This window comes from Scylla paramamosain, chromosome 49 (assembly GCF_035594125.1).
Source record: "Scylla paramamosain isolate STU-SP2022 chromosome 49, ASM3559412v1, whole genome shotgun sequence".
Classification (NCBI taxonomy): Eukaryota; Metazoa; Arthropoda; class Malacostraca; order Decapoda; family Portunidae; genus Scylla; species Scylla paramamosain.
The window spans coordinates 3,847,781-3,865,110 of NC_087199.1; the positions used below are offsets into that span (position 1 = coordinate 3,847,781).

At 36.2% G+C, this 17,330-nt stretch overlaps 1 protein-coding gene across 11 annotated transcripts in view; it reads right to left on the reverse strand.

The window, feature by feature from the left end:
* Positions 1 to 5,571: 5,571 nt before the first annotated feature.
* The window catches only part of LOC135095610 (uncharacterized), a 46,814-nt gene continuing 35,055 nt past the window's right edge, over positions 5,572 to 17,330 (reverse strand). For 2 of the 11 annotated variants that reach the window (XR_010264452.1, XR_010264450.1), the window contains 4 exons: positions 13,852 to 13,939; positions 12,877 to 13,024; positions 9,417 to 9,515; positions 5,573 to 9,055 (listed from right to left, as the gene is read on the reverse strand). Coding sequence is in view for 4 of the 11 variants with exons in the window: in XM_063996545.1 (XP_063852615.1) it covers positions 12,979 to 13,024; positions 13,745 to 13,939 (241 nt within the window). In the remaining 7 variants the exon portion in view is untranslated. Of the gene's footprint in view, positions 9,516 to 12,424; positions 13,025 to 13,744; positions 13,940 to 17,330 lie in introns of those variants that run through there. The other 9 variants (XR_010264451.1, XR_010264449.1, XR_010264447.1 and 6 more) reach the window with 9 other exon arrangements.

Sequence of the window (17,330 nt, forward strand, 5' to 3'; positions counted from 1 at the left end):
GACAAAAAAAAAAAAAAAAACGTGTTATACAGTGTTATCACCAAGGAAACACATAAAGGCTGAAAATTACAACCTTGTGAAGAACATTAAAGTAGCATTCAAATATCTAGATGAGGAAATGATGAAGAAACTGTAACTATGATACACTCAAGGCTGGAATATGTAACAACAGTGTACAAAAATGAATATAAAGAAATTGGAGAGGATTCAAAGGTCAGCAGCAAAATTGGTTCCAAGTCTTATCATATGAAGAGAAATGGTTGAATTTACAGACGCTGGAACAACGGAGGGAAAGAGGAGACCTGATTATGGTGTATAGGCTGATGAATGGATCAGAAAAAGTGGAGCAGCAGGATTTGATAACATGGAATGTAAAAGATTCAAGAGGGCATGGAAAGAAGTTGAAGAAGGCCGCCTGTAAAAGGGATATTAAAAACAGCTTTCCTTAAAGAATAGTAGAGACATGGAATAGCTTGGAAACAGATATGGTTCGTGCAAGGCAGATTCATGATTTCAAGGCCAAGTTGGACGATTGTAGATATAGAGACAGGACACCACGAACATAGTTCCCCTTCCCGTATACCACAACTAGATAAATACAGTTAGGTAAACACACACACACACACACACACACACACACACACACACACACACCGCGTAGTGTAGTGGTTAGCACGCTAGGCTCACAACCAAGAAGGCCCGGGTTCGAATCCCGGGCGTGGCGAGGCAAATGGGCGAGTCTCAATGTGTAGCCCCTGCTCACCTAGCAGAAAGTAGGTATGGATGTAACTCAAGGGGTTGTGACCTCGCTGTCCTGGTGTGTGGTGTGTCAGTGATCTCAGTCCTACCCAATAATCGGTCACAAAGAGCTCTGAGTTCTTTCCGTATGGTGGCTGGGTGACCAGCAGACGACCGTAGGTGAATCACACACACAAAAACACATATAGTGAATTTTGGCTGTTAGTAAACAAATTAAATGCATTACTTTGGTATTTATGTTTCATATGATCCGACAATCTAGTTTCCCAGAGACAAACAAAATGTGCACTATTGCATACAGGCAACACGCAGCAGTCAACAAATGTGTCTAGGCTACGAGGTAGTTGTTATGCTCCTGATATTATACATGAAAACTTTGTTTAATCAGGGTCAGCAGAAATAACTGGTTGAAAATCTTACTGCTGGTAACAGATTTTGTGGAACAGAATGTAAAGTTTCCCACTCAGCGCCGTCACGACAACGAGGGCCGAGGTCACCGCTCACTGCAGAGGTTGTGCTGTGTGACTGAAGCTTGACTCGTCATGACAGAGAATTTTCACTGACACTGCTGGTAACTAAATTTTGCAGTAGACTGTCGTCAATCTCAGAAAAAGGGAATACACACAGGCCGAAAGCAAAAAAAAAACAAAGAACAAAGAACAAGCAAACAAACAAGATAAAAAAAAAGAAAAAAAAAACATTAACATAGATGCACCAGACATGTCGCCAGTTAAACCTTCCTTCTCTCTCTCTCTCTCTCTCTCTCTCTCTCTCTCTCTCTCTCTCTCTCTCTGCAATATCACCATGCAAAAGCTGCCATACGTTTTCAGCTTGGGATGGAGAAAGTTAACATTTTTCTATTAATCATATCAATTTATTTGAAATGTAATGTTTACTTTTGCTTCCCCTGAACATAATCTTTACCTTGGGAAGCTTCAATCAGGGGTTGTGGTAGGGAGGCACACCCAAGACAGTGCACTTAGTCGTGTTGTTCCTAGCTGTGCCACGCCAGATGACACACACACACACACACACACACATAGGACTAAGGGTTCACTTTCTGTGTAATGCTGCATCCCTGGAAGACTATACAGCAGTGTTGCTGTGCATAACTCTTGCAGTGTTTACACACATCAGCTGATCCATCTTTAATATCTTCCTTACTTCATGTCCACTTTGAAGGGAGTGTAACTGCTGCACCTTCAAATGTTGATGCTATCGCTCCACCTTTGCATTTCAAAAACTGTTATTCGTCGTGATCATGCCAAACATTGTCTTAATAAGTTAACACCAAAAATTACCAAGTCTGGTATAGCTTGCTTGTTATTACTGAACAAATGTTGGTTTCATTGAGTCGTTTCTTGTATTCATTACTCTTGGTTCAGCAGGCAGTGCTACTCTCTCAGCTGAATCTGGCTTGCTCTTCCTCCGGCGGGACGTGTCAGTCACGCATTCGGCCAAAGCCTCCACGTCTGTTCCGCCGCGCAGCACCGGATGGCGGCGCTCCGAGGAGACGTGGCAAGTACTAGCGTGGCAGCGTGCTGCAGTGCAAGACAGGTAGCACTGCAATACTAGTATCAGATTAACAGCATTTTTACATTATCACCAGGATACTTCCTTAGCATTTATGTGTACTTAAGATGTAATATGTAATGTGCACCGTCTCTCTCACTCCCGGACACCTCACCTGTTTGGCCAGACGGTTTAGGATGCTGGGTGGAGACTCGGCTCAGAGACGCGGGGTGTGCTGGCGGCGCAGACTGCCGGGAGTGGATTCCAGGAAATTGTTATTGAAGAAATTTGTTTTATGTTTGTCTGAAGAGACCTATACTGTCTTAAGCATAAACGAGAGTTGGCGCTGACATCATCAACATTCTGTACAGTAGCAGCTACTCTCTCTCACACACATTCTCTCTCTCTCTCTCTCTCTCTGCAGCAGCTAGTGCGGTTATTTTCATTTCCCGCGCCTTGCTCCACTCCGAGGCCGACGTTGGCTTCGGTCTTACCGGGCGGTCCTCTCGGTGCCCCGTGGCTCCGGCTGCCCCCGAATCATCCTGTTGTCAACTGTCGGCCCCGGTGCTCTTTCTCCCTGGAGTGTTTCCCGTGTTGCTTCCTTGCTGGCAGAGTCTGCAGATTGTTGTGGAACAGCTTTATTATTAGTTCCGGGACCTTCACCACAGGACTGAACTTCAGAAAACGAGGGGCAGGGTGGAACAGCTTCATTATTAGTGCTGGGACCCTTCACCACACCACTGGGCTCAAACAAATGAGGGACAGGATGAATACCTTTATTATTAGTGTTTGACTCTTAAAACACACATCAAAAGCAAAGGTAATCAGAATGCCCCCAGTGCCAAACTGTCTCATATGCCATGGCTAGGAGTGCACTTTCCTCTAACACACTCCATATATATATATATATATATATATATATATATATATATATATATATATATATATATATATATATGTACGAGTATATATATATATATATATATATTACGATGTGACTCCTCGCCTTTTCAGGGAATGAATACTTTGTGTGGCAGTGAGCAGTCCTAGATTCTCCTGCTATTTTGTGAGCACTTCGTTGGTGTATATGCTGTTTAGATTAATATTACTGCGATCTGGGGTGTTCTCAGCGCCTTTAGATGTAAAGGATAAATGTACGCTGCCTTGCAGTAAATTATCTTTCTTCCCCGGGCTCTGCCATTCGTCTTCTGGGAAGGTAGATATAATGCTGCACAGAGGGAGATAGTGTTCTACAGAAATAGGTGGATTTTGTCTTATCATTTGTGAGGGCGGTGTTCTGTAGAACATTATAATCCTTATATCTTTTTGTCGTTTGTTGAAATTGTCGCTTCCTAGAACGTGGGTATCGATTCTTTCCCAGCTGTTGGAGTTTGTTGCTGATGTAATATTTCTTTGTTTATGGGTAGGAGAAATAGACTGGCGACCTCATGTGTGTAACCTGGTGTCTGTCTGGTAAAGGATGCAAGAATCTAAAGAGGACCTTGTAACTTGTCTGAAGTCCTGTACCCAGTCACGTAGGGGGGTGACTTGGGGGGAAGCAAGTCCATTTGAGACAGTTGTGGGAAGGACAGGAATTTCCAGTCATAACAATATATATATATATATATATATATATATATATATATATATATATATATATATATATATATATATATATATATATATATATATATATATATATATATATATATATATATATATATATATATATATATATATATATATATATATATATATATATATATATTGAAAACTAAAATTAAGTTTATTTTTTTATTATGGAAAACATTCTTACAACTGATGTTTTTACATGTGTTGTCCTAAAAGAAATACAACAAAAATTCTATAAATGGAAGCCTGGAGACGTGAAACATTTTTTTTTTTTTAGATGTGGTCTCAAAAAATTTTTTTATTACAGCCTAACAATAACATACAGTTAGTCGTTTAAACACAGCCTTAGAAAAAAAAAAAAAAAAAAGCCAGCAAGTCTTAAAAAAAAAAAGCGTGTGTGACCTAAAATTCTCAAAAATAAAATTTGAGTTATTGCCAAATGTTCTTAAAAATAAAATTATAATTATGACCTAAAGTCTTAAAAGAAACTTTCCTTTATTGCCTAAAATTCTCAACATTAAAGAGTGTGAGGCCGCAGCACAAAACTGTTGCCGCTCACACTCCCAGGCTGCCGCTGAAAGATCATTAATTTTGTGCTCCCAGACGGTGGTGTGAAGATCGTTCATCTGAACACTCGTCACTGCTGGCCAGCTTTTAAAAAGGATGAGTGTTTCATATGTGTAGGATTTGTTGCTACAATTATCATTGCCTTTATTGTTGATATCAATGTTAGGCTGCAATTGCAACATTTTTTTTTTTTTGTAACGTTTAAGCCACAATCAATGCTTTAGTTGAAAGGTCTTGCGACTGTGGGCTGAAGAGAAGAAACAAGGCACTCACAGCTTGAAGGAAGGGAGTCAAGGTTGTATAGATGGCGGCCTAATGTTCAGAATTCTGGAGTCTGAAATGTGTCCTAAGTGTCATGATTTTATTGCTTTTAATTTTTTCATTAAATTAACAGCAGTAAAGTTTTAACTATAACCATAAAGAACAACTCCTGTGTGTCTTAAAATGAAAATTTAATTATAGCTTAAAAGAAAAACTTGTGAGTCTTAAAATGAATGTTTTAACTATAGCCTAAACATTCAAAACATATATCGCTCGTTTGCGACAACGTCGTCATAACTCAAAAATAGCAATTTTTCACGAGAGCCATTTTAAAGAATGAAAACACTCTCAATATTGTGAATAGTTCCAAAAGACCATAGCTGGAACATTTTTTGAAACATCAAATAGTCCTTTAAAATTTATAGAAATTGAAATAATTATATCTTCACTAATCAAACCTTTATTTAAACTTTTATAATGCTTTTTTTTTAATATGACGTTCTTCATAAAAAATAGTAGACCTCTCATGTACTATTTTGTTTTGTGCTATTATTGAAAGGAAAATAATCACCAATATGTTACTTAATTATGTATTGTTCATTGCTTATGACTTTGACAAGATTGATGATAATACATTTTCTTATTATGAAAATGATAGATACTTCCTAATAAATGAAAGATATTGACTGTAACACAAAAAGATATAAAAAAAAAAAACATTGTTATGAACATAATAGATTCCTCCTAATTATAATTTTTTTTTCAAATATATATATATATATATATATATATATATATATATATATATATATATATATATATATATATATATATATATATATAAACATCCTCATGAACATAATAGATTCTTCCTAATTATCATTTTTTTTCAAATAAAAAAATCCTTATGAACCTAATAGATTCTTCCTAATTATAATTTCTTTCAAATATGCCTAAGGAATTAGACAACTCAAAAATTTTCAAATAAATGAAAGATGGACTGTATAATAAAAAAAAAAAAAAACATTATAAAATAAACATCTATTTAATATTCCATTCAAATAATATGTACCTAATGAATTAGCATACAACAAAACTTAATATCGTAATAGGCATACTAAATTTGTATTTTAACTCATTTCATTAAGATTGATTTCATTTACAGTCTGTGGTAAAAATGCGATAAAACAGAGTGTAATTGGCATAAGGTACCTTTTGTTGTTTTGGACTTCATAAAATTTATGATGGCATCGTGGAATCAGATTTTTATTACAAAGGTCCATCAAGTCTTTTTTCTTGTTAGCAGGCAATGTAAGTCTGCTGGAGTAACATGGCAATAAGTCATTAATGGAGGTGGCTTTATTTGAGTTTTTCAAAATTTTAAGCTCCTTATAGTCTGAACCATAGGAATGTTTACAAAAAAACTGACAGTGGTGACTGCTTTTCAAATTTCATTACTTTAACATCAGAGAGTTGAAGAGTCTTGCAATTGATAGGTCCCATTTCATTAGCTAGAGACTTGATGTTCAAGAAATCTTTGTAACAAAGCTCTTTTACTACGAAAGGCTGTCCTTTCTTTCTAGCAGTTCGAACTACCGTTACGTAAGTTTCCGGCACATAAATGGGTCCACTTTTTAAAATTCTCTTTACTTCTCTTTCAATTAGGGAATGGGCAGAGTCACCCTCATTTTGGGTATGCCCTTTTATTAGAAACTTGTGCGTTATTGAAGTTATATTTGGTAAGTTGTTTACTGCATAAAGGTAAAGTGCCATCATGAACTTATTTTTCTGTTGGCCAGAACAGTTATCTGAGTAAAAAATTATGTCAGTTTCTCCTGCCTCACACAAGGTTTTAATGTAATCGAGAACACAGGTCCCAATTTCATTAACCCCACGTTGGCCATTAGTTTCATTCCAGACGTAGCAATTACATGAGTTTGTTTTAGCATTGTAAATAGTAAAATTTAAAACATTCAGCTTTGACTTGTAATAAAAAACTGAAATGTCCCCTTTTGGTATCTGCATTACAGCCTGAAGGTCATAAACAGCAACAACTGCATCACTCTCAGTTTTATCTTTGTTTTTCATTTCTTGACATGTCTTTTTCTTTGTGGTGATTTTCATAGCTTCCTTGAAGGCGCTCTTTCTCTTCTTTCTCCGCATTATGACAAGATGAACAAACATCGCATTGGTCCTTTTTAGGAACAAAAAAAGAAATATTATACTCTGTGGTAAAAATGCGATAAAACAGAGTGTAATTGTGTCACGATCGCCTACTTACCTGCGATCGTACGATCCCGGTTATCTCTCCAAGAAAGTGGACGTTACACTGATCCCGGAAAGTTTTAAAGGTCTGGATTTTTAAAGGCTTCGAGTGCCTACCCGACCTATCCGAAATCGTCAGAATTATCTCTTACTCCACCTTTACCTTGACTCAGCATGACTGGAATTACCTCTAATACCAGATTGTTGTTGGAGGGGTAGAAAACACGATTATTCTATGTTACAAGCACATATATTAATACTAATAATAATTCACAAACAACATGAGGTAGCACACGTTACTACATGACGTTCTCGTCACTTCCCACGTCACCAGAACCCGTTTACACCTCCACCAGTCACATAAATGTTTCCCCTCAACCGCAGGAATTTACTCAGACGCCACTACTGCGTCCCCAGACAATAATTCCCGTATTTCACCTCCTCAAGCCTCACAAGAAATTACCATTATCACCAAAGATTACCCATAACACCACAATCTCGTCCCCAAAATCACCAATACACCACAACACCAACTTCCAAGGTTAACACCACAACCTCCACTCACAAAATGGCTGCCAGTTTAACCTCTGACCCCTTCCAACAGCGTCACCGGCACAACTCAACACCCGAATTTCAGCGGACAAGAGCTCTTGGTACCACAAAAGACTCACTAACCTGATCCTGGATATCAAGGTTATACCGCTACACCACTAACACCTCCACGAACTCACTCCATCACCAATCCACACCAAGATCCTTCCCTGAGAGACGCCTTCCCTCCACCTTTCCTCACGACCTAAGGCGCTCTGATTTTTCCCCTCCTTGGAATGTGTTGTTGCCCACTCAAGCTCCCCTCGTTTTCAACGTATTTCACCTCAATTATACTCCCTTCCTTATACATATAAAGATATAGAGAACTTAAATTATGAAGAAGATAATACTACATGATATAAAATGGGTAAATAAGCCTTACACTACTTATAACAATAATAAGGATAATGCCCGAATGGCAGGTAACCGGAACACGGGGACACTAAGAAAACGTGATCCCATTCAAGGTAAACTCGGCCAATAACATGACAATTGGCATAAGGTACCTTTTGTTGTTTGGACTTCTCAACATAATCGCGGTGAATTTCTGCAATTGTTTTAGAGCCGCATATGAATGTCCTACTTGATGTAGCTCTCGTATAGTGACTCTCTATCTGAGGGACAGACTCAATATGTGCCTTGACGCCTTTCCTAATTTCAGGATCAACAGTTACTTGATTACCATGTTGGCCTCTCTTATCAGGTTCCATAAGAAGAACATTAGCAACTCTGCTTTGCTTTGCTAAAGCTGTTCTTATTGGCCGGTCATTGATATCAAGTGTGTTCTTGAAAAAAAGTTTGCAAACACGAATTTCATTCTGACCAACCATGAAGTGAAAGGAACTGTTATTGTTCCTAGGTTGACGGTTGCCTCCCTCACGAACATACCTGTATTTAGGTCTAACAGTTTTAATGCAGTTTGAAATGAACTGCCACTGTTGAGCAATGTCTCCTAATGCCCAATAAGAGTCAAAGAGTTTTTGCCTTTCTTCTTCATTTATCTGTTCTGAACATTTAATTCGACATTTATTTCCACATGGCAGTTTCATTTTCCTTTCTGGTCTTATTTTATTATTTTTGCTTATATAAGCCTTTCCAGAGTTCCTTAATTTTTTCGCTTTATGTTTCTTCCATTGACTCAGGTGCTGTTTACGTTTACGTCCCTTTTGCGGACTAACTAGTGCAGGAATTTTATCAACTGCGTCCTTCTCTTCAAGGCTAAAACTCTCTTCTTCCTCTTTGCTTGGGATATAGTCCTTATCTTTCACGGAATCATCTGTGTCAATATCTTCAGTTTCTGAGTCACTGCTAGAAGATGATTCACTGCTAGAAGACGAGTCACTACTAGAGGACGAGTCACTACTAGAAGAAGACTTCCTGTTATTTGAAGCAGAGCTTGCACCCGTAATGCTTGCTGATGGCAGCAGATGGTCATCATTGATTTGAGGGTCAACAGCAAGTTCACATCCTACAAAGTACAAAGAAATGGGTCTAAAATGTGATTTTTGTTTTTTGTGTTAAAAACGCTCTATGGTATGTAAGACAGCATGTGTCATTTTTTTTTTTTTTTTAGTTTTGGGGGGAACTATAAATTCCTCAGATGGGGATCCAAAATTTTAACAATGAGAACCAAAAAATCTGAAAATTTTACTTTATTTTGCATTTTTAAAAAGTTGGATCTTTAAACTTCAAAGCCTTACTCCTCCGAAAGTTTTGATTGTTAAAATAGTTTTCATCAAAATTGGCTCATTAATAAAAAAAAAATAGGCTTACCTCCCACCTTAAAGCAAATTATATAGAAATATAATGAAGGTTATGATAGTATATACCTGTACTATTTTCCTCAGGGTTTTCTTCACTGTTTTCCTTAGCCTTTAATGCTAATTCTAGCATAAGTTTTCCTCTACATGACATGGTACCTATTTAATCTGAAAAAAAAAATATGATATTTATGAATACAATGTTTTGTTGCAACAATGTCACCAATGTAAATAATACACTAACTTTTTAAAGTTTTTCGCAAGATTTTCAAATAACAATGACATAATTTAAGTTAAACAAAAATGTGCTGCTGTAATACGAGGTAATGTTTGTAACAATACTGTCATAACTCAAATACAACACCTATTATTCACAAGTTTTTTTTTCCAATAATGACACATTTTGAATTAGGACGTAAAACATAGATCTGTTTGTTTTTACCAATAATGACACATTTTGAATAATGACGTAAAACATAGAGCTCTATGTTCGCAGACAAAACGTATTACATCAAAATAACACATAATTGCATGAAACATAATTCATAAGTTCAGTACTTACATTTTGTACTAACATAGTTCTAAATCAAAATATGACACTCTAAATGACAACGTGAGTGTAGTTACCCCAACGATGGTCACAGCACAACTGACATGTAACGGTCTTCACGCAAAGAAGTTGGTACATATTATGTTATGTCGTTATGACATTTAGCGCCTCTAGCGGTCAATTTTTTAACAACAATTATGACACTTTTGCCAAAAAATCTGCGTTTCAAGATGAATATGTCTATATGAATAACTCGAAAATCCATTTTTTTTTTAGTTATGACGTTGTTGTCGCAAACGAGCGATATGTTTCTTATTGTAACTTAAAAGAACAATATTTGAAATATTGAATTTTCGTTATGTAAACATGGAAGTGCTCAAATAAATGTTTTACTCTGTCAGCAGCAAAGTGTTCAAATAAAAGTTTTAACTTTAGCTAAAAAAAAAAAAAGAAAAAAAAAGAAAAAAAAATGTCTTATCATTTGTAGGGGCAGTATTCTGTAGAGCATTATAATCCTTATATATATTTGTTGTTTGTTGAAACTGTCTCTTCCTAGAACGTGGGTATCGATTCTTTCCCAGATGTTAGGGTTAGTTGTTGATGTAATGTTTCCTTGTCTGTGGGTGGGAGAAACAGACTGGCGACCTCAAGTGTGTAACCTGGTGTTATGACCGTCTGGGAAAGGGTACAAGAGTCTAAACAGGACCTAAAATTTATCCGCGCAATTACTTATTTTCTCTACATAAATTTCCTTATTTCCCCTTATCCATTTAATTTGAGACTCACCCAGTATTCAGTAGAAAAGTTGCCCTTGACAGTGAAGTAATCAGTTTTCATCTAGCCTCCCTAGAATATTTAGAATTAAAGTGTTTTATTCGAGTAAAGATCGCGCGGGGAGCAGTGTGTGTGTGTGTGTGTGTGTGTGTGTGTGTGTGTGTGTGTGTGTGTGTGTGTGTGTGTGTGTGTGTGTGTGTGTGTGTGTGTGTGTGTGTGTGTGTCGCACCTCCCCCCCTTTCCTTGTACTCTCTCTCCTTAGCGGCAGAAGGAGAGGCGGATTTTCCAGTTACTACTTTGCAGTTGGAAGGAGCAGACCTACTGAGACATGCTCTAATATCTGAAGGAGACTAAGGCGTGGTAATAGTTAGCCAGGTCAGTTGCCTTCAAGGGATAAGTGAGTCATTACCGGCTGTACGCCCCGGCCTATTTATATAGGAGTCTCCATAGTAGTCTGCCAGTAAGGGTAGTTGTGTATTACACACACTATACCAAAGGAAGTTACTCCTCAGCTGGGCTGTGCAAGTGTACAGGTCAAGCTGGCGCAGTATGCGGTGACTGACCCTCCTGTGTGTTCGTGGGCACTTGTTTTTTTTTAGTAGTTTCTTGAGTCTTTTGTTAGTGACCCTGTTTTGTCTTAAATGATACTGCAGGTTGATGCAGTTCAGCCGCAGAGGACTTGAGTTATTAGCTGTGCAGTGAACATTACTTCCTCCTCAGATACTGACAAGGCCTGCCGTCCAGGGGGCAGTAAACGACACTACTCGGCTTGAGGTTATAATATAACACTCTGTTGGGTATTGGGAGGACTGTTACGGAGGATGGAAGTCCAATGGGATATTATAGCTCGACCACTTATGTGTTATTGTATGTTAACTATTTTTCCTAGACGTGGTTGTCGATTCTTCTGCAGCTGTGGGTGTTAAATGTTGTTTGGAGTATTTCCCTTGTCTGTGGGCTGGTAAAACAGTCGGGTGACCTCATCTTAGTGTGACCTGGAGTTATGACCGCTGTGAAAAGGGTGAAGGAGTCACAAGGGACCCTGTACTCTGTTGGGCCCTGTGAGCCCTGTGTGAGCCTTGCACTGCGTCCATGTAAGAGGTGGCTCAGTGAAGCTAGTCCAAGTGCGGCAGCTTTATGAAGGGGCAGGGATTTGGATATTGGTCGTATATATATATATATATATATATATATATATATATATATATATATATATATATATATATATATATATATATATATATATATATATATATATATATATATATATATATATATATATATATATATATATATATATATATATATATATATATATATATATATATATATATATATATATATATATATATATATATATATATATATATATATATATATATATATATATATATATATATATATATATATATATATATATATATATATATATATATATATATATATATATATATATATATATATATATATATATATATATATATATATAATAATATAATATAATATAATATAATAATATTATATAATATAATAATATAACATAATATAATATAATAATATTATATATAATATATATATATATATATATATATATATATATATATATATATATATATATATATATATATATATATATATATATATATATATATATATATATATATATATATATATATATATATATATATATATATATATATATATATATATATATATATATATATATATATATATATTAAAAATTAACATGAAATTTGGAAGTTTTTTCTAGTGAGGCAAACATTGTTACAACTGATGTTTTTACAAATGTTTTCCTTAAGTTAAAGGAATACATTTCTTAAAAGCCATATGTCATCAAGTAACTGGCGGCGACCCCCCCCTTTAAATTAAAATTCTGTTTCTTTAAAAGTATTAAAATCAGTTTTAATTAAGGCCTAAATATTAACATATATTGTTTTTGTTATAGATATGGGAACAGTTTCGGAAAGTACTGAAGAAAAGTTTTAATTGTAGTCTATAAATCATAATTCAAAAGAAGAAAAGAATCAAGGCTATTTAAATGACTGAGAATTATAATAAAATAAGAATTATAATAGTAGTAGTAGTAGTAGTAGTAGTAGTAGTTACCACTTTTTTATAAAACTATTACTAACCTTATAATATTGTAACATTCACACAATTCTGAATATTACTGCTGACACTAACATTTTTTTGTCCTCCTCCTCTTCCTTCTCCTCCTCCTCCTCCTCGTTTTCATCATCATCATCATTATCTTCATCATTATTTTCATCTTCTTCATCAGACTCATCACTCACCAAGTATATTTGACAAGAAACACAGCTCACTGGAGCGTCTGTGAGGGAGAAGCCAAGGATAATTAGAAGGAACACACACACACACTCTCTCTCTCTCTCTCTCTCTCTCTCTCTCTCTCTCTCTCTCTCTCTCTCTCTCTCTCTCTCTCTCTCTCTCTCTCCAAACACACACACACACACACACACACACACACACACACACACACACACACACTTTTTTCAGTCTCTTTCTCATCGCCGCAGTGTTGCATCTCTTGTTATCTTCTATCGCTATTTTCATGCTAACTACTCTTCTGATCTTTCTAACTGCATGCCTTTCCTCCTCCAGCGGCCTCGCTCCACAAGACTTTTTCCTTTCTCTCACCCTTATTCTGTCCACTTCCCTAAGGCAAGAGTTAACCAGTATTTTCAATCATTCATTCCTTTCTTTGGTAAACTCTGGAATTCCTGCCTGCTTTTGTATTTTCACCTTCCTATGACTTGAACTCCTTCAACAGGGAGGTTTCAAGAAACTTATCCTTGAAATTTGACTACCTCTACCCTTTTCGGAGACCGGCATCTCAGTGGGTTTTAATTTTTTTTTATTGGATTCTTATTGCCCTTGTCTGGTGTCCTACATAAACACACACACACGGACTCTCTCTCTCTCTCTCTCTCTCTCTCTCTCTCTCTCTCTCTCTCTCTCTCTCCTTCCAACCACACACACACACACACACACACACACACACACACACACACACACACACACACACACTCACCTCCACACCCCGCACCCCCACAAAGTGATAGCGAGGTCCCTCAGATCCCTCTCCTCCTCCACCGTGATGGTTTCCTCTGGTATCGCAACATCTCCCCCTATCCTCACCTTGACTCGTGCTGCCGCCAGGAGGTCAAACAGGCGCCGCCACTCTGCTGCCTTCATCCTGCCTCCGGGGAACGTAATGGCTTCATTTCTGGAAGGAAAAACGAAAACCTGATTGAAATTTTATTTATTTCGTTTATTTTTTTATTATTTGTTTTGTATTATTTATTGTTTTATTTTATTGATGTTTTATTTGCTACAAATGTTTTTATTTGTATTTTAATATTTTTTAAAATTTTGATATTTTTCGTTTATGTAATTAACTTTAACAAACATTTCATTTTTTATTTTTATGGATTTCTTTGTTGTGTTTTGAAATTTTTGTTTTTGTTTTTAGCTTCTTTTAATTTGCTTTTCTCTGTTGTTTGCTTTGCTGGCACAGTGCTTCAACATCTGTGTTCTGTTGTTTTAACTGTTCATTACCAGTACCCTTCCTGCCCTGTCTGTCTGTCTGTCTGTCTGCCTGTCTGTCTGTCTGAGTAACTCAATTCATTACTGACACATCATCCATTTTCTTCCATTAATGTGTTTGTTTACAGTTTAATGAAATTACTGATTGATTAGTTCATTCCTTATCTAATTATGTTTTTTTTTATATATTTCTGCTATTTCTTTGTAAGCTTAGTTATGTTTTGTATAACATTTTCTTCTTATTAACTTTTTTTGTAATATTCATTTATTCAGTTTTATTTAATTATTTGTTTTATTTAGCCATCTGTTTCATAAAGTTTTATTTTAGTATTCAGTATTGTTTAATGGCTTGTTTTTATGCCTTCTCTTTTCTTTTTCTTTCTTTTCCTTGATTTTTTCTTTGATATTTTACTTGATGTGTTTTGTTCTAGAAAATTTTCTTTTATAATGCATGGTGTTGAAGTGGCGTGTTAGTTTGCTTCTTTGCATCATCCTGTCTTATTTGCTCATTTACTTATCCAGTTTTTATTGTATATTTTTGTTCCATTATTTATTTATTTATTTATTTATTTATTTACTAATTATAATTATTATTAGGAGAAGGCAGAAGGCACCTGCCGAAACGACAATTACTCCCAGTAAAATCTAAAGCACTGGATCAAAGGATATCTATCTATCTATCTATCTATCTATCTATCTATCTATCTATCTATCTATCTATCTATCTATCTATCTATATATATATATATATATATATATATATATATATATATATATATATATATATATATATATATATATATATATATATATATATATATATATACATATATATATATATATATATATATATATATATATATATATATATATATATATATATATATATATATATATATATATATATATATTTTATTTTTTTTTTTTTTTTTTATGTAGGAAGGATACTGGCCAAGGGCAACAAAAATCTAATAAAAAAAATGCCCACTGAAATGCCAGTCCCATAAAAGGGTCAAAGCAGAGGTCAAAAATTGGTGGATAAGTGTCTTGAAACCTCCCTCTTGAAGGAATTCAAGTCATAGGAAGGTGGAAATACAGAAGAAGGCAGGGAGTTCCAGAGTTTACCAGAGAAAGGGATGAATGATTGAGAATACTGGTTAACTCTTGCGTTAGAGAGGTGGACAGAATAGGGGTGAGAGAAAGTCTTGTGCAGCGAGGCCGCGGAAGGAGGGGAGGCATGCAGTTAGCAAGATCAGAAGAGCAGTTGGCATGAAAATAGCGGTAGAAGACAGCTAGATATGCAACATTGCGGCGGTGAGAGAGGAGCTGAAGACAGTCAGTTAGAGGAGAGGAGTTGATGAGACGAAAAGCTTTTGATTCCACCCTGTCTAGAAGAGCAGTATAAGTGGAACCCCCCCAGACATGTGAAGCATACTCCATACATGGACGGATAAGGCCCTTGTACAGAGTTAGCAGCTGGGGGGGTGATAAAAACTGGCGGAGACGTCTCAGAACACCTAACTTCATAGAAGCTGTTTTAGCTAGAGATGAGATGTGAAGTTTCCAGTTCAGATTATAAGTAAAGGACAGACCGAGGATGTTCAGTGTAGAAGAGGGGGACAGTTGAGTGTCAATGAAGAAGAGGGGATAGTTGTCTGGAAGATTGTGTCGAGTTGATAGATGGAGGAATTGAGTTTTTGAGGCATTGAACAATACCAAGTTTGCTCTGCCCCAATCAGAAATTTTAGAAAGATCAGAAGTCAGGCGTTCTGTGGCTTCCCTGCGTGATATGTTTACCTCCTGAAGGGTTGGACGTCTATGAAAAGACGTGGAAAAGTGCAGGGTGGTATCATCAGCATAGGAGTGGATAGGACAAGAAGTTTGGTTTAGAAGATCATTAATGAATAATAAGAAGAGAGTGGGTGACAGGACAGAACCCTGAGGAACACCACTGTTAATAGATTTAGGAGAAGAACAGTGACCGTCTACCACAGCAGCAATAGAACGGTCAGAAAGGAAACTTGAGATGAAGTTACAGAGAGAAGGATAGAAACCGTAGGAGGGTAGTTTGGAAATCAAAGCTTTGTGCCAGACTCTATCAAAGGCTTTTGATATGTCCAAGGCAACAGCAAAAGTTTCACCAAAGTCTCTAAAAGAGGATGACCAAGACTCAGTAAGGAAAGCCAGAAGATCACCAGTAGAGCGGCCTTGACGGAACCCATACTGGCGATCAGATAGAAGGTTGTTAAGTGATAGATGTTTAAGAATCTTCCTGTTGAGGATAGATTCAAAAACTTTAGATAAGCAGGAAATTAAAGCAATAGTACGGTAGTTTGAGGGATTAGAGCGGTCACCCTTTTTAGGAACAGGTTGAATGTAGGCAAACTTCCAGCAAGAAGGAAAGGTAGATGTTGACAGACAGAGCTGAAAGAGTTTGACTAGGCAAGGTGCAAGCACGGAGGCACAGTTTCGGAGAACAATAGGAGGGACCCCATCAGGTCCATAAGCCTTCCGAGGGTTTAGACCAGCGAGGGCATGGAAAACATCATTACGAAGAATTTTAATACGTGGCATGAAGTAGTCAGAGGATGGAGGAGAGGGAGGAACAAGCCCAGAATCGTCCAAGGTAGAGTTTTTAGCAAAGGTTTGAGCAAAGAGTTCAGCTTTAGAAATAGATGTGATAGCAGTGGTGCCATCTGGTTGAAGTAGAGGAGGGAAAGAAGAAGAAGCAAAGTTATTGGAGATTTTTTTGGCTAGATGCCAGAAATCACGAGGGGAGTTATATATATATATATATATATATATATATATATATATATATATATATATATATATATATATATATATATATATATATATATATATATATATATATATATATAATATAGATAGATAGATAGATAGATAGTATCACGATCACTGTTATATTTCCAAGAAAATGGACGGTACACTGATTCCAGAAAGTTTTAAAGGCCTGGACTACCTACTCGACCTATCCGAAATCGTCAGCTATTAAACCCGCCCACAAACCCTTACCTCGGCACAGCACGCCAGGAATCACCTCAATGCCA